This window comes from Amphibalanus amphitrite, unplaced genomic scaffold, assembly GCF_019059575.1.
Source record: "Amphibalanus amphitrite isolate SeventyFive unplaced genomic scaffold, NRLGWU_Aamphi_draft 001231F_arrow, whole genome shotgun sequence".
NCBI classification, from domain to species: Eukaryota; Metazoa; Arthropoda; class Thecostraca; order Balanomorpha; family Balanidae; genus Amphibalanus; species Amphibalanus amphitrite.
Genome location: NW_024882724.1, coordinates 95947 through 113487, shown reverse-complemented (window position 1 = coordinate 113487; position 17541 = coordinate 95947). Strand labels below are relative to the sequence as shown.

Here is a 17541-nt window from a genome sequence, read left to right as displayed (position 1 = left end):
TAGCTTAATGATAGATAAATTGCAAAATAACATCTATTTTGATTAATATCTCGTATATGACGTCAACAATGAATGAAAATGCTTTATATTAAGACATATGATCCGCATGTGCGACAGTCGAAAATGATACACAGCCCCCCACCCATGGCATGGGGGTTTGGGGACTGTTATTTTTGTTAAGAAGTGCATGTTTTTTTTTGTCCCTGAAGTGAGCAGCTACTTACCACTTCAGCAATTCATACTTTAATTTACAATGGCATTCGTTCTACGAGGACCAGGCTTGAGGAGGGGCGTATCCGTGATAAGGCCAACCTGGTAAGTCATCTTTATTCATTCTTTTTGTAATTTAAAGTAGCTATAAAACATTTCAGTTTTACATACCTTTAAATTTATATGCCATTTGAATTATTCAAGTGGGTGGTCGACAGTCACTGTGTTTTAAGTGTGAACTATTCCTATGTGATCGTATGAGTTATGTTTATTACCTTTCCAGTCAAAATTGAGATTGAGATGTGGTTTTGGTATGTCAATTTGAATTGCCAAAGGACCTCATAAATACCAATTGAGAAGTATGTGTGGTAGAATGCGATAATCCTATTTGCTGTCACTTAAAATCATTGAAAGATCAAGATGAATATTGCATTTGCTGAGTCACGTTGCAAAATGCCTTTTTTGTCATATGCCTGAAAAAATAGATGATTTGTTCTACCCTTCAGCTGCGCCATTTTTGCTCAAGATATCTACTAAAGTTGAGTTCCATTTGACTGGATAAACTTTGTGGGGCTAAGAATGAAAAAAAATGCTAGTCATGTAACAATGTCTAATGAGATGTCTGCTGAACAGGCTGGGTATCACCAGATGGCACACACCAGATGATAGAAACTTCAGCTCAGAGGGACCAAAAGTCCCTGATGACAAGCAAGATAGAGCCACACCAAAGGACAAGGATAAGCTGAAGCAAGAAGAGGCCAGATCAAAACTCAATAGCCTGCTAGAGTCCATTGAAAAGGTATCTTTAGGTTACATATATTTTTGAAACTTCTTTGCTCATATAATTGAACAGTAGTGGTGTCATATAATCTTACTGTTATGATGCAACTTTAACAAATACCCACATCAGCAAAATGTAAAGATGAAAAGTTATTTAGGACCTCAATTTTATCAAGATATCAACCAGTTAGAAGGTGGTTGTGTTTGCTGCCAATGGAACAGTTACTGTGCTGTTGAATCGGTAGTGAAGCTTAGCTCATAAGTGGTAAGGTAAACGCAGCAGCTGATGAGTTCATGCACTTTCTTATCTGCTCTGTATTTCGGATTTCCGGTCTGTTTTGTCTGCGCTCTGTGTAACCGTCGGCGTGTGACTGTCAACAGCAACGCACGGTGGCACCGTCAGCCGCCGACCGCGCGGGTCAGGGCGTGTCAGAGCGACTGGCCCGACCCGGCGGCCGGCCCCGGCCCAAGAACGTGGTACCCAACAAGAAGCGCGCTCCGACAGCGGCGGTGGAGGGAAGCGGGGCGCCGCACCGACCTCAGCGGCAGCCGACGCTCGGTGAGGGCGAACGGGCTCGGTCAGGGCCAGCGGGGCTTGGTGGGGTGAGAGGGGCTCAGCGGAACTCGGTGGGGGCCAGCGGGGCTCAGTGGGGTGAGAGGGACTCAGTTTCGGCAAGAGGGGCTCGGTGGGGCCGGTAGGCGGTACTCTCGTGTGTCTGATCTGTCTGTTATTAGTCTGCTGTCTGGTCCGGTCCGTTGTCAGCTCAGACCTTTCTATCTTATGTTTGATCCGTCCACCGCCGGTACCGCTTTTTATCTATAGATATTTAGTCTGTCCGTCGCCGGTCCGTCTGTACGCGTTGTCTGACGTTAGTCTCCTGTCCTGTCTGACAGACGAGCAGGTGGCGGCGGCCGCCCGTGAGGTGGCCTCCTCGCTGTCAGGCGACCCAGCACAGACAGAACGCGACCTGCTAACGAAACTGACCGGGGACCCGGAACAGCCAGCCGCCGGTCAGGCACAACTAAGGTGAGTATTGAGCTATAGTGATGCATAGGAGGAATGCTGGAAATGCTGGCGCAGTCAGCTGTAGCAAGCTGAGTTCTCTGCTGTTTGTGTTGTGCTGGATATTTTCCGTGCGATTGTAACGCTTATGGATCGCCCGTGGTGCCGGCAGTGGGCTGTTTTTCCCGCTGTGATCAGTTGGTCAGTCTCAGCCCTGACGGATCCCCCTGTGGCGCCCACAGTGAGCTGATGTCCGGTATGAAGGTGGACCAGCGGCCGGCGGAGGCGGACCGTCCCGGTCGCTCCCAGCAGGTGCGTCGTCAGGTGGGCGACCAGCGTGCCGAGACCGTGCGGCAGGCGCGCAGAGAGCGACCGCCGGCCGCGCCGCGACAAGGTGGATCCGTCATCGATGACGTGGACCTCAATAAGGGCAACCGTCTGGGCATCTTTGACAACCTGCCGCCCCCGGAAGCCTCCACAGGTGAGTTGAGGGTGACCGGACTCTGTCAGGCCCGCTTGTTGTTCGATGTGTGTGCGCGGTTGGACGATTCTGCAGGTGTGCGCTGTTCTGTCACGGTTTCTGCAGCTGTAACGTTAAGTCATGTGGCGTTAGACTGGCGGCACACGTTGCCCTGCTCGACTGTGATACCCGAAGGGAGAACGATGCGGGTCGTTTGTGCCGCACGGAGACTGACCGTACGGCGTCCACCCTTTACAGAGGTGGCGCCACAAGTCAGCCATTGGGAGAGAATCCACGCGCGGGAGCTGCGCCTGAGCGTGGCCCACCCGCCGACCAACGCCTGGGAGGAGATGGTCGTCTGGACGGAGCAGGGCAAACTCTGGCACCTGCCCGTTAACAACGAACAGGGTAAGTACCGGTTTCGAACGGCTCAGGTTATGGCTAGAGAATAATGGCCCATAGACCTCAGAACACCAACCGGTCTCTGGTGCGCTTTATATCTATGAATGACTAATATTCTACCAGTATAGCGCCTTTTGGGGCGACTAACGGAGCGAGCGAGAGGGTGAGCCTTGCACGTGCGAAATTTCGAGGGGGTACCTCCAACTGACTTGTGCACGGCACCCTACTAACCGGTCTCTAGCGATGTGCCAAATTTGAGCACAATCGGCCCAGCCGTTCTCGAGATCTGGAAGCGGCACCCTGCACGTGCGCACGTGCAAAATGGGTCCCAACTGACTTGTGCACGGCACCCTACTAACTGGTCCCTAGCCGTGTACCAAATTTGAGCGCCATCGGTCCAGCCGTTCTCGAGATCTGGAAACGACCCCTGCACGTGCGCACGTGCAGCAGCACCCCAACTCTGGCACATGGATATGCAGTGCCTAGTGGGTGCCTACCTACATGCCAACTTTCAGCGCAATCGGCCAAGTAGTTACCGAGATATTGCAACAATTACAAAACTGACACCTCTTCGTTTTGCACGTGGCACGTGCATAAGGGGTCACCCACATGCATCGGGAATAGTCCAATGCTTGGTAGAAGGAATGAAGCTACCCTACAAAAATTACCCCGTGTAAATCGGTCAAGTGGTTGCTGAGATATAAGCCTCGCAAAAGCGTCCGCACGGCCGGCCGGCCGGCCGGCCGGCCGGCCGGCCGGCCGCTCATACTCAGAAATTTCCGTTAATCTAAGGAAAGACTACGCTCGCTTCGCTCGCTCCGTAAATATCCCTATATTGAAATTAAATCTTAAATGGGAACCAGTTTCGTTTAAATGTTAGAGCGGCAGAATTATCACTCGAGGTGTGGTTATGTAATGTATGATGTCGCTGCCCGTCCCAACAGGGTGCTTTGGGATTCCAAGAATGGGCCTGATGAACCGGTGGTCGTTTTTCTGGCTGACGACCATTTCCCGTCTCGATCTATCGTCCGTATATCCGGTGATCCCGGTCTACCCTCTCCTCCCCCATCCATATCTCCGATAGCCATCGCCCGTCTCTATATGTCTCGTTGACCAACCGTTCATCTCGGCCTGCCGTTGGTCTGTCTGGTGACTGAACCATTTCCCGTCTCGGTCCCCCTGCCTGTTGATATGCGATGACTCGGTGTCTGACTGCGCGCTCGTCCCGCCGTCCGCCAGGTCTGGACCAGGAGGCAGAGGTCGGCTTCCACGAGCACGTGTTCCTCGAGGAGCGTCTGGAGCCGTGGTGTCCGCCGCGCGGCCCCATCCGGCAGTTCATGGAGCTCGTCTGCGTGGCGCTCGGAAAGAACCCGTGGCTCACCGTGCAGGAGAAACACGATCACATCGAGTGGTTCCGTGAGTACTTCGCCGGCAAACAGAAGTTGCTGCAGGAGCTCAAGGCGGTGTGATGAGCAGCCAAAGTGATAGTATCGTAGACAATATAAGAACATAATGTCATGGTGTATTTGTGACAACTCGACATGGATTTATTGCAGCGCGACACTGATTCAGAACACGGGACCAGGGGCCTCCCCGGGACAGGACAGGTCGCTGCAGGGGGGGGGGAGGACTACAGGGACACGGACGTGCTGAGTATATGACCAGATGTTACCGTTAGGCGGTGAGGTGACTAGAGCTGCGTGGGCAGGCATGACTATGAACCCCCGATTGAAGCAGCGAGCTGCGATTGTGCGAAGGCAACATCTCTCTGCCGCTTGGTACAGAACTCATTTGCTCGTAAGCGACACACTAGCTCTGTAGTGCCGGCAGGTAAACTTTGGGCGCCCATTCCATTTCTAAAACTCGTTGTATGCTCTCTGGTGATGAGCTCTGGGCGCCCACTACTTTCATAAAACTCCAAATCCGCTTCACAATACCGAATTTGTGCAACCTTTGAAAGACGTCACAGCGATTACAATTTGTGTCACCAATATAAATGCGCCACCTATCGCCACCTGCAGGCAGCCGTCAGCGGTCCTGCACGTGCGTTCTGATAATCGTACGGCAGGCGCCGGCTGCTTTTCACGACTGCAGCAAGCACAAAACTGAACAAACACTGCTGCGACCAGCTCAATGACGCCCCCGGCTAGTCGCAGCAAGCAACAGAAACAACAGTTCTTGAACATGACGTGCAGCACCCGGCAGCGACGAGCTTGCTCGGGAGGGAGCTGGGTCTCACTCGGCGGCTGGCTGCTCGCCACACTTTAGATTGTCCACCTCCTTACACACGTCCTCGAAGATCTCATCCACAGAACGCTCGGCGTTTATCTGGGGACAGGAGCGGTCAGTCAGTTCAGGCAGAGACAGCAGCTGGGAACAGAATATGGAGGCGCAACCTGAAGGAGCCCGGGTCGGTACAAAAAAAAAAACTGAATAGTCAATGGCAGAAAGTTGGGTCCAAGAGTGACAATGCTGGAACTTGGAAATTGGAATACAGACCAAGAGGCCAACCAGGACAGTGCTCAAGTTGAGAGAGCTAAAATTAAGTGACGCTACATTAGGCTGCTGCAGCTGTTCAATGTTTCCCCCAATTTTGATCTGTGGTTGAAGTGCCGTTGGGATACCCAGGCATGAATGAGTCGGCCAATCCTAGCTACCAGCTCATAATTAGCAGAGCTACGCAGCTCAGACACCCATGAGGCCACCGACGGGCATGACACCAGGCGGCCATCACGAGCTTCGCCAATAAAAACGGGGACACCCGTCAGCGCCAAGTGACGACACATGGCCGGCACCGCACTCAGTTCAACGGCGAGCCCAGTACGTCCCGACTCCGCGCAGTAGTTTAAAAAAAATTTACATCCGTCCTGATGGGTGGGGACAGCGTCGAAGGGAGAAATTACTGCGGATGGATCAGAACAGCAGCGAAGTACAGGACGCAAGAAGGGGAGATTGAGATTCTCGCCGGTCTGTCTCAGCGAGCAGTAACGGCAAAGATATCAAGAAGTTTTGCGACGTAAGTGATCAGTGATCACTAACAGACCAAAGCGGAAACATCGGTCATGTCCCTACCCTTACCCCTCCGCTCTTCCCTATGCGACTCGACGCGCTCACCGTCTTGCAGCGCTGCTCGTAGTGGCACACCACCGGCTGGCTGTGCTCGTGGAACGTCTGCAGGCGCTTCTTGATGGTCTCTTCGTTATCATCCACGCGTCCCGAGGTCTCTCCGCGCTTCATCAGCCGCTGGGTCATCACCTCGTCCGACAGCTCAAAGTAGATGACCAGCGTGCAGGGACACACCTGCAGTGGTGGAGACAATCAGTGGCGGTGAGAGAGACCATTCAAGATCCCCGCTTCATGAGCTATGGATAGACGCGCACAGGGGGAGTAACAACTGCCGTTGGCAAATTTCCAAAATGCATAGACTCGCGGATGGGGACAATCGCGGCGACCGTCGACAGCATCGGCCATAGCGTCCAATGTACATTCACAATTGGGAAGGCCGTCAGTCCTGCCACTGTACAGTACACGACGGCACTCGCAAGGGAACGACAAGAGGCGGTGACAACCGAACAGGTTATAGACACCAGTGCTACGCCGGTAGCCGCCCGAACGCACCCATACCGACCTGCTCCTCGAATTTAACGGCCTGCTCCACCTCGCGCGGGTAGCCGTCGATGAGGAAGCCCTTGCTGGTCTCCAGTGAGGTGATCATAGCCTCTCGGAGGAGGCGGAGCACCGTCTCCTGTGGAGATAGAAAATAGAAGATGAGTGAATCGGACCTATTAATATCGTGCATTACCAACAGATTACGGGAAGACCAATGGCCCACACATATGTACACCCAACCACATCGTGCCAAAGTGATTGGCATAACCAACCCACTCAAAAGCTATCCATCCAGCTCTAACCTTCCTGGAACAATATGCCTGTGTGTGTGGCAGCTGGCACCGATCAGAATTACAAACACATCAAGGTGCGCTGCGGAGAGCCGTGCCAAAACGCCGCCCCCGCCCCGACTGCACATCGCCGCGACAGCCTCCGGCAGTTCCCCTTCCTCTCCTCTCCCCCTCCCCCCTCATACACCGGCGGTTCCCTCCCCGACGGGAGGGGGGACACTGACCAGGGGCACCAGGTCGCCGGCCTCCATCGTGTCTTTGATCTGTTTGCCGAGGTCGGAGCCCGACTCGACCTCGGCTCGCAACAGGTCGCCCGAAGACAGGTGCGTGAAGCCGTACTTGGCCACCAATTTCTCACATTGGGTACCCTTGCCCGAGCCGGGGCCGCCTGTCGGTCAAAAGTATAGCGTTAGTGAAAATTGCCCAGCAGGCTTGGTGGCCGGATGGCTCTGGTTAGTGAAAACAAAATTAAGCAACCACTGGGCAGCTGAGCTTCTGTTTTATTCTTGGGCAGAAAAAAGGCACTGCCTGAGTAAGGTTACTTACGAGCACTCGCCATTCCAACCGCAATCCTTTCAATTCGTGGATTTATAATTACTGAATTGGCGATTGCTGATAATGAATATTTGGTAAAAAAAAGTTTCTTATTGAGTTGTTCAGATTTCGATCGAAAACAAACCCAGTACGACACGTTTTTCTGTATGCGTTCACAATATGACTGCCCGTCTGCGAAGTTTCTATGTGCCTCTTCAAACAGCTCAAAACCATATTGTAAAGTTCATTTGCTTACCGAGCACAAAGATAACAGGCAGGTTGGACTTCGCCAGGAGCTCCGCCATTTCTGCAGCTGTGAAACAGGCGGGACTATGAGGCATGCGGTACCTAAAAGAAACACTTAAAGCGGGTGCATCTGAAACTCTGATTGGGGTAACGGATAAAATGCTCAACAATGAGAAAACTACATAAAATTAATTTCAATACAATACAAATAAACATAAAGAGCGAATGAATGAATTACAGTTCCTTCTCAACTTTCCAAAATACGAACCACGTAAACCTGACCACATTCCTTTCTCCTCATAATTGCCATCTGCAAAGCATACGTACGCGTTAGGTTGAGCTTGTCAGCCGCGTCCTGGGCCAGACGTTGCTGCAACAAACGGTAACCGTCAGGAACCGTGACAGCTATCGTGGAGGAACAAGGGTGCGTACTGCTTAGTGCGTGATGCGTGACTAAAGTCCACACCGTGGTGGTCATCGGGGGGAGGGAAAGGGATACGTGATGTGCAGGTAGACAACTCACATACTCCGCGGTGCGTGAGGTTCACACGTTACACTGGGTGCTTCGGGCCTGATTCATCGAGAGTGAGGTGGCAAGATATGGATAGAGGGGGAGGAGGAGAGCGGGAAGAAAGAGAGGGTGAAGGAGGTAGGAGAGCTGATGGAAAGAGGGGAGGAAGGGAGAGATAAGACGAATCATGTGGTGCCATAACGGCCAGTGACATGCACATGCCATTGCATAAATTACACGTCCCTGCCGAACAAAGCTATGTCATGCCTAGTAGTCTTCAGATCACAGTTCCGACTTGCTAACTTGCCATGACGGCAGAAAGTTGCAGCCAGTATGTTTGGCCTTTGGGGTCAGACGACCGTTCAAAGTTATCATTACGACATCCAAATCCGAGAATAAAGAAGGAAACGCTCGACGAATAGCTGACTGTTCGGTCATAATGAGAACTTGGATTATTCAACGTGGATTACCCTTTCTGTCCGGACACGATCCTAACACAATTTCAAAAAAAAACGGGACCATTATGGGAGAGTTAAGTTGGGTATCATTGGGTAATGGGTTATACGCGAGGGAAATGAGGATGAAGCAAACAAACGCGAGGCCATATAAGAGGTTACGTTAGGAGGGGAGGTGACGTAATGTAGACTCAAGAGAAAGGTCTGCAGTGCTAGTCTGGTCATTTTTGCCTCGTCTAGGCGTAGACCTCGAGTGAACTTCTATTTTAGGGAAGGCTATTCGATGTAGCCTGGTGCAACAACCTTAGGTAAAAGGAAATTAAAATGTTGGCACCATAGTCCATATGCGGGAAATGCACGACGATGTGGGAAAAAATGGTGGCTATCAATGCCGTTATTCTTTTGATGTTCCATTTACGGAAAACCGGGCTTAAATTACCACATCCACTCACAGAACACATGACACGAGGTAAGAAATGAAAAGGAAGTGAACTAACATCCTATAAAGCATAACGCAGTTACAATCAATTAAGCCCGCGTTTTGACCGACAATGGTTGTCCAAGGAGGTTCGAGGTAGCGTAATAAGCGGCTACTGTCGGCACATACTCATCCGTGTGTTCTGTCCCGTATCATTTACGCCTGCCGCAAACACAGCGCAGGCAAACAGGCAACGCCGATAAACGTACCATGCTCCGACATCTCAATAAATGGAGAAATGTTCAATGAATGCAGAAATCATGTGTATTACAACCCACCACTTTATGCAATAAAAATGGCATATCTTTAATAAAGTTAACTTACGGAATGTGTGTCGATGGTAGCCGCCAGCAATTGTGACTCCTAATCAGCGTGTGACTATCACGGTACTTCAGGGAGTGATGCTATCGATGCAGGAAGTGCGCAAAATGTGGAGCAGGGATCACTCATCACTCAACGCAGAGCAATGGAAAGAATCGCATGCAGCACCGTTTCCGATGTTTGTGGTAATGCATCAATAGGTGCACTCATAAATAAAACCCACATATTGCATATGCAAATGCATCCACATGCATGATGTGACAAAGACTGAGATCATAGGTACACCCAAAGGAATATAAAGCACATAGTGGTGACAAACTCTGTTCAATCAATAGCAACATACCTTTTTTCCACAGCATCCACCCATTTTCTCTGGTGTGTGGTGGATCTACAGGAGGTTTAGGTATACACCTCGTCAGGAAGGTGGTAGGATCTGCAGCCGAGTAGGATGCTGCAGCAGACAGAAATGCACATTAGTAAAGACTACAGTGAGGTCATTAACATGCTTTTGCTGCTATGAACTGTTCTAAGTCAGGTACTAATTACAAACGAAAAATCATACAAAGTGCAAATGTAGGTTACTACTGCATGAATGATACATGAAACTAACTTGCTAAATAAAAGCATATCATGTTTGCCAATTGCCACAAAAGGTACTGTAGCTCAGACTGGCATGCTTTCACTGTGTTAGTTGTATATAAGGGTTAAAATGCATTCAAACAGATCACATCAATTTAAAATAACTTGAGCACAACTGTAACAATAATAACTTTAATTTCTGAATTGATTGCAGAATATAGTTAAGAAATAAAATATCTAATGGTTTGAAGGGTAGAAAACTAATGAAACTTGTTAAACATGATTCTAACAGACCATCAGGATTGGGATTTAGTATTGTATAAATACAAGGGCCTTATAAAAACAGGGGTTAGTAAAATAGCAGGGGTAATTCAAGTATAATGCATGTACTCGTTCGTACACATATGAACTAGGTAACTATCTCCAGAACATTGCCTTATCATATGAGCATTGCACAGGCAGTGTGCATCTTACATGATCTGCCCATAACTTGGTAATAGTGGTAGGCAATGATGCCTGACACAAAGGATTACTGACTTTAGTGCCCTGGGATTACCATTCCTGCTCCATCACTACTGAAGTGCAAAATTTGCCATTTCCATCAGCATGTTACTTGATATTTTTAATAAACAGACCAGTTTTACCAACAGAAAAATAGCCGCCTGCCAGAATTTTTTGCCTAGACTGCTTCAATACGCCCTGGGCACGTAAGCGGATGGGGCTTTACCGTTTACGCTCTGTATGTGAAGCTGTCTTTAGGCAAAAAATTCCAGTGGGCAGCTATTTTTCTGTTGATAAAACTGGTCTCAGCTCATCATTTATGACTAGGTCACACTTCACAGGATACTGAACCTACATGTGGCGAAGGTAGGTACCTACCTACGTGCCATTTACCAGAGGTTGAGAAATGAGAACCATAGTCAAATGACTTCCTATATGGCAAATTGATGGACATGATGAAAACAGTCACAAGATAGCACTCCAGCTTCGGAGCCATCCATTTTAGACAGAAACGGGAAACCTAACTTAAACGGCATTCAAGGTCTAAAACACAACTTATTCATTCAGGTACAGTTAAGGTCATCAAAATAATAATAAAGCATAAAATTAAAATGATTTATTTCCTTTTTAACTATCATCAAGCAATTACCAAGCTAAATAGGATTGTTTATTTGTTTATATGCCTCTAGGTAAAAGGCACTAGGCAGGAATTACATCAAGCTTGAAAAAGCATACAAGCTGCAATTGATCTTCTAACTCTCAGAAAATCGAACAATATGAGGCCTCACTTGCCTTAGCGATGAAGTCAATGTTACATGCACGAAATACACATTATTTATTTATTCTTCAATGAGATTGCTCGCATTCCACACACACAGGCCCATGTCGTCCCCTATCTCCGCGTGTGTCCACTAACACGAATGACGTCACGCATGTGGGCGGAGCTATGGGCGGAGCCTAACGCACGCGGCAGTCCAAGCCGCCATATTTGAATTTATATTTTAATAGAATCTTGCCGATATTTTGGTTGAAGTCAATTTATATGGATAGCTTGGTGACAGTTTAGCTATACGAATAATAATTTATTATGGATGTGCGTATATTCAGCTTGGAATTGCAATTAAAGTTCCGCACCGCATAGATTCGAACTCGGGACCTTTGGAATACTGCGCGGGCACGCTAACCACTACACTACCGCGACCGCGCGGCGGCCGGCGGCAGGGAGGCTGCGGAGACATGGGGGGACATTTTACGCTTTTGTGAAAAAAGCAAAAGATTTAGCGAAAAACACGTAATAGATAACTTGCAGAAAATTGTCTGCTCTTTCAGATAAGATACTTAGGTTTGATATATCTTGTGCAGACTTCATTCTACAGTGCTTCGAAAATCGCTCATTTACATGGGGATTGAGCGGGGCTTCGAGACTTGACTCCAAATGACGTCACGAGCTGACGTCACGAAAAGGTAGAATCGCCGGACGACCCTACCTGGTATATAGGGCCTTGCACACACAAAAACTCAGATTGGGCGAATGCAGCGCAGCAGAAAACAAAGTGTGACATTTATGGCGCGACAGGTGATATGGTAGCACCAGGTAGCACCTAAGGGATTCCATATTAAAAATTTTACCTATGATGAAGTTACCTACCCCGGTTTACCTCTACCCCCTTGCATCTACTAGCTTGGGAGTTTGCAAATATGAAATATTTATTGGGAGAAAAATAGCTAAGATGTAGGCAAATATCATCAATTGCTGCAATTGCATTCATAAGAAGCTGGAATAAAATAAAAGATAATTCAAACGTGAGTATGATTTCGTTACTTGTCACAAAATGAGCAGACTCCAATGTCACTTGAAATAGGCGGATCGTGCTAGGAGTACCCGAGTCCCGACCTTAAGACATAAATCATGCTAAAATAACGTACCATGCTATCCATGAACTTGTACATGAGATGAAACATGACTGCAAACTACGCACTCGAACAACGCCCGTCACCCTTTTCACAGCGGCTGGGCGGCCCGAGCCGACGAACTGGCGCGCCGACCGACACTGTGACTGGGGAGCCCTCTCAGAGCCCAGCCCGCTCGTCAGTCTGCCTTTTGGCAGCGGCTGACGGCTGCGCACAGCCGGCCGGAGCCTCTCTCACACGGAGGCTGAATCACCCCAGACCGTCACACACTGTCGGGCGCAGAGGCGGCGCCGGGAGAGCACATCCAAAGAGGAGCAAAGGGTCGCTAAGAGCCCCTCCCCTCAGTCCTCAGTCATCCCCATCCAGCAGCTATCCCTGGGGTCACCATTCGTCGAATCCCGACCCGCCCTGATCAATAATCTGCAGAGCGGGGCTCAGCTCACGGACAAACCAGCCCCGTCGGAAGGGAGTCATGAGTCCCGTCGCCCGCCCCGTGTCGGTTCACGTACCGTCTCGTGCTGTCGTGCCGGCACCGCGAGCACCACTGCCCGTGCCGGTCACCGAACGACAGGTCAGCCGGGGTCCGAGCCAGAACCTATAAATAGGGGGCAGACGGCGCCGCCGCCGCCTCTCCCGGCCGGGCCAACCGTTTGGCGACGGATTTAACGAGGACGCCGGACTGAGCCCTGCCAATGGTGATGGCTGTTTCGTAGGCAGAGGAAGTGTATGTTTCGTCAACCGTTGAGGGGGAAAGCTGAGCTGACTACTGAGCGCCGCTTGGCGCTACTGCATTGGTGTAACAAGCACTGTGAACAGTTGGGTGAGGTAATCAGGTGCTAAAGAGCTATCAAATACCTACGCATCGAGGAAGGGCATGACTGAACATCCGGCCCGTGTCGGGTAGTTGGACGGACAAAATGCGTTAGGTACTCGTATATTGGGCCAAGACTAAAACGGCTCACTCGGTGAGACGGCCGTCCGGAGATGATGCTGTCTCTCCTAACGGCAGAGCTCACTTATCTTATCACCAATCCCGTTGGTAAGCTCAGCTCACCTGTATCCTGTCTGCAGAGCTCACCTGTCCTGTCGGAGGAGCTCACCTGTGTCCTGTCGGCAGAGCTCACCTGTCCTGTCGGTGGATTGTGCGGTGACCGACTGCAGCCCGTGTGACGGACGGTGTGACGGCCTGTCACGGTCGACGGACAGACACCGCTCGACTGGCGGACCGGAGGCGCCGCCGCGCCGGCCGGATGGTCCCACTCAGTACAGCGGGTGTCCCACTGTCCGCCCAACTGCACCGATCATTGATCAAGCTGGGGAGATTTGACAGTGGTCGAGGGCTTAGGCTTTAGATAAAGCAGGTAGCATATCGGACCGGTGTTACCTAGGCTAGGACCGCCTCTGTTGAGGAAGCTGCCCCCTCCCCCTCTCAGCTGTACCGGTGGCGAGCAGCGGTGCGCATCACTGAACAGGAAAGACACGGAGACTGGGCACAGAAAGTATAAGGTTCCGCCTGGTCCGTTCATACCAGTGGTTATGGTCGATAAACGGATCCGTTGTATGCAGGGAGACAAGCCCAAAAGACACCGGAGTGAGCGAGCACACCTCCATTTGAGTGAAATGATGCATTTGTACGTTTATCACCCTACACAATATCCGAATGTGTTGAAGGCAGCTCATGGCCTGCTCCTCATTGTAACTCATTTTCGCTCAATAACGTACCTAAAAGACAGGCTTGATCGAGGTCGGACATGAGTTGACCGTACTACACATTTTCCTGTTACGGAGCGGGCATCATTTACTTTTGTGTTCCACGACTATCCTCGCTTAGCCACAACGCTCAAACACAGTGAATCCTGCTAAGGTACGAAGGCACACAAAACACATGTATGTGCGTAAGTAAATGTACACATGTTTGTACGTCTCCAAAGCAGCTAAGTATCGATTAGCATGTCGCCATGCGCTGACTGCCCGCAGTTCGCATTTTCAGGACTCTCTCCGGAAGAGGCTTGTCTTTGGCGAGCACCCGAAAGCATTTCTCACACTAATGGGAGACCGGAATGGCAATAAACAAACAACTACAACTGTAGAGTTTCGTCTAACCGCGAGCAGTGGATTTCGCTGCCAGCCAGTTACCAGCTACAACTGACAACCACGATGGCACAAAATAGTTCATGATCCTTGCTCGGCAGTAAGTGAGGCGGTACATAACCGACCATTACGGCAGTCTGGGCCACTGATCTGACGAATGGCGGTGCACGAAAGTCGATTCTGGATTTACATGTGCTAGAAATGGGTAGGTGACGGCCCGAAACTAAATGACAACAAACGTTTCACAGCTAAGTAACGGTTTGATGTTAACTGGTGAAATCACCTATATCGGTTCCAAATGCACGTCCCGCGCTCTATACAGTCCCACAACATCCAAACCAGAAGACGAGACGGACGCACTGGCCACTGCTCGAACAATGGTGGAATCGCATCGCACTAGTAGCAACTCGCAATCATAGACCACCGTGTCGACGGAAGAGGAGTCATTTGAGCGGCATGTTCCCACGTCACCCATCACAGCACGTCACTGCCGTCACTATCGAGAGCCGACATCACTCGAAGCTGCTGCCGAGCCGGGGGTTTGAGCAAGCCCAGCTGGCGTCACTCGTAACCAATCCATATTTCTGGCAGTCGACATCGCGAATAACCGAGCTGTCATAACACGTCAAGAGGAGCGGTCGTCTCGGCGATCCTGCCGACTGCCGTTCAAACTGGGATCGCCGTATCCTTGCCAGTCAGTTTCAGTATCTTCAGTGCCCGTTTCAAGTACTGTGACTTGCGACGCCCTTGTGATCTGTCATCACCGTGACTCGTTCACTAGCCACGGGAGTAACTCCCAAGGAAGGAGATGGTCTGCTGCCTCTATGTGACCCGTCGCTTGGAGCTCGGCCCTGCAGCGTCCCTGTCTTTCATACCGTACATTAGTGCGGCAGTGCATCCATGGCAACAACCGTCCGCACAGTCATTTCCACGGCGCCTCTGTAGCTCACACCCACGACTCGCGGCGCCTCCCCAGCTCACACCCACGACTCGCGGCGCTGTCTGGCGATCTCGGGGAACTCGTCAGTGAACTGGGAGCCCCGTCTCCTGCGAACCACCTTGATGGGCGCGCGGCCGGTGCTAGTGGCGCCGCCGCACTGGCCGCACCAGTGACAGGCGCGGCGCAGCGCGGCGGTGAGTAGCGCCAGCCACAGCGCCGCGTTCAGCCAGCTGCCGGCCAGCGCCGCCATCAGCTGGCCGTAGGTGTTCATCGCCGTGATCATGTGGTCACGGTCCTGGCGGCAGGTGAGGAAACGTCAATTCAGCGAGAGTTATCACAAGCTAAATCCTGAAACCAACCCGCATAGAAGCCTTGCTTATGAGAGTTCACCTCAAAGGAAGGAGTTCGTAACAGCCTCAGCGAATGAGCACAATTGTACAAAGAATCCATCCACGATCCATCGCCTCCTCGGGAATGACACGCCTTCACTTCCCTGGATCATTACAATCTCCCTTTCAAACGGCATTCCCGGAAGGTGCCGGTCTATGATCACCCCAGTGAACGTCGAACCCCTCTCGAACATTGCTCTCCCGCTCAATACCCTAAGAGTGGGAGTCCTAGGTTCCCAGCCATCCACACAGCACAGCTCTACGTCCCGAGCAGACCCTTCCCCACCACCATCCCAGTGCTCCCCAGCACGAAGCCAACCAAACGTACCCGCATGTCGAATCCCTGCCGGCACGAGAGCACCTCGTCGACGCTGCTGAAGCGGACCCGCGCCTCATACACGAAGTCCTCCATCTGAAATCCGAGGCAGGTGTTGCGCACGCCATCTGTGAGGACACCGGCCTCCGCCAGACACAGGACGGTGGCCACGAGTGTGGCGACCAGGACGGCTGTGTCGCCGGCCGGCGAGCGCCGCTGCCGACTCCGCTCGGCGTACACCACGGCCGCCAGCTGGTAGACGCACAGGCAGAGCGCGATGGCCAGCGGCGCCACGGGCAGGAAGGTGGCCGCGTAGCAGGCCGCCGAGCCGTACTGACCCCAGTGCTCGCGGTCGCGCGCGGCCGCGTGCAGCGGGCAGATGGCGTGGTTGGCCGGGCCGGCGCGGTTCTGCCAGATGAACGTCACCCGGCCCATGGGGATGGTGCTGAGCAGGCTGGCCGCCATGGAGGCCACGTAGAGGAACGGCACGCTGAAGTCCCAGCAGCTCGGCCGGAACGGCTCCGAGTGCGTGCAGCAGTTGGTCGGCTCGTCGACATCGTCCGGGTCGTCCGAGCTGCAGTACTCGGCACGGTACTTCTGAGACATAACGGCGGCGGGCGGGCAGGTGATCGACCCGCCGCGGCTCAGGGGAGCGCCACAGCCGCTGCGGCACTCACTTTTCACCAGCACACGGCCTCTGGTGGCCCTGTTACTGGAACACTGCCGCTGCCACAGCCTCACATAAGCACACAGCCACTACCTCTGCGGATAACGGGCACAGCAGATACGCCTTCGCTGAGAGCCCGACAAAGCACAGCCCCGGCGTCCGACACCAATCTTGTCACGGTTTCACTGTTCCTGTTCACTGTTCTCAGCTCGGGACTTCTACGGAATCACTGTTTCTACGCACTGTCAGATTCGCAACACTTTCCCGACACTGTGCTGTCAATGACTCACAATGCAATGTGCGTCGGGACACAATCACAAACTCGATATCATTCCGCCAGATGCTTCAACTGACTCACTATCCTGGTATTCGCGTAGTCACTTTCTTGACTCTTCACTATCACGAACTCGTAGTCGGAGTCCTGACTCTGGCACTATCACAGTCCGTCCCTGACCCTTGGCGCCGTAAGGGACGGTCACCACTGCCCAGCGGTCGCTGCCAGTCACCGACGCTAGCGTCCCTCACGCGGTTCGCGACCGGCGTTGGCGGCGTTATCAGTCGTGTTATCGCAGGCTCGACAGCTGGGCCACTATCGCCCCGACCGACCGATGCTAGGTGAGTAGGTCTCGATCGAATGGGGCGTCTCCACCTACCAGCTCGCAGCGCAGAGGTGGGACAGTCCTGGACTAGACCACACACAGCTCTGGAGGGAGCAGCTCGTCTGCTTAGAGCGGCCACAGTAGGCACAACAGGGGTCGCGATCTGATTGTTAGATACGACCTAGAAGCTGAGAGGAGATACGCTATCATAACGGTCAAGACGGGTGGACACATGCCCGAATCGACCAC

General features: G+C 51.8%; 3 protein-coding genes across 13 annotated transcripts; 1 reads left to right on the top strand and 2 right to left on the bottom strand.

The window, feature by feature from the left end:
- The first annotated feature begins 112 nt into the window (after positions 1-112).
- On the top strand, positions 113-4373 carry LOC122371319 (28S ribosomal protein S31, mitochondrial-like). Its single transcript, XM_043347546.1, has 7 exons — positions 113-315; positions 844-1009; positions 1372-1549; positions 1885-2017; positions 2236-2474; positions 2712-2861; positions 4095-4373. Exons 1-7 carry the CDS (start codon positions 254-256, stop codon positions 4322-4324), a joined length of 1158 nt encoding a protein of 385 aa, XP_043203481.1. The 5' UTR covers positions 113-253; the 3' UTR covers positions 4325-4373.
- Positions 4358-12860, bottom strand: LOC122371320 (adenylate kinase isoenzyme 1-like). Of its 11 annotated transcripts, none has more exons than XM_043347548.1 (8): positions 12800-12835; positions 9643-9750; positions 7862-7904; positions 7545-7601; positions 6979-7142; positions 6484-6600; positions 5970-6155; positions 4358-5183 (listed from the first exon to the last, which is right to left on the bottom strand). In XM_043347548.1, the coding sequence occupies exons 2-8, from the start codon at positions 9664-9666 to the stop codon at positions 5091-5093; spliced, it is 684 nt and encodes a 227-aa protein (XP_043203483.1). In that variant the 5' UTR covers positions 9667-9750; positions 12800-12835; the 3' UTR covers positions 4358-5090. The 11 variants fall into 11 exon arrangements, with proteins under 11 accessions (XP_043203483.1, XP_043203490.1, XP_043203489.1 ...); XM_043347555.1 differs by lacking the exon at positions 12800-12835 and adding an exon at positions 11172-11301; XM_043347554.1 differs by lacking the exon at positions 12800-12835 and adding an exon at positions 11256-11279.
- Positions 12861-14450: 1590 nt separating this feature from the next.
- LOC122371310 lies at positions 14451-17437 on the bottom strand. Its single transcript, XM_043347527.1, has 2 exons — positions 16039-17437; positions 14451-15616 (listed from the first exon to the last, which is right to left on the bottom strand). The coding sequence occupies exons 1-2, from the start codon at positions 16630-16632 to the stop codon at positions 15359-15361; spliced, it is 852 nt and encodes a 283-aa protein (XP_043203462.1). The 5' UTR covers positions 16633-17437; the 3' UTR covers positions 14451-15358.
- Positions 17438-17541: the final 104 nt, after the last annotated feature.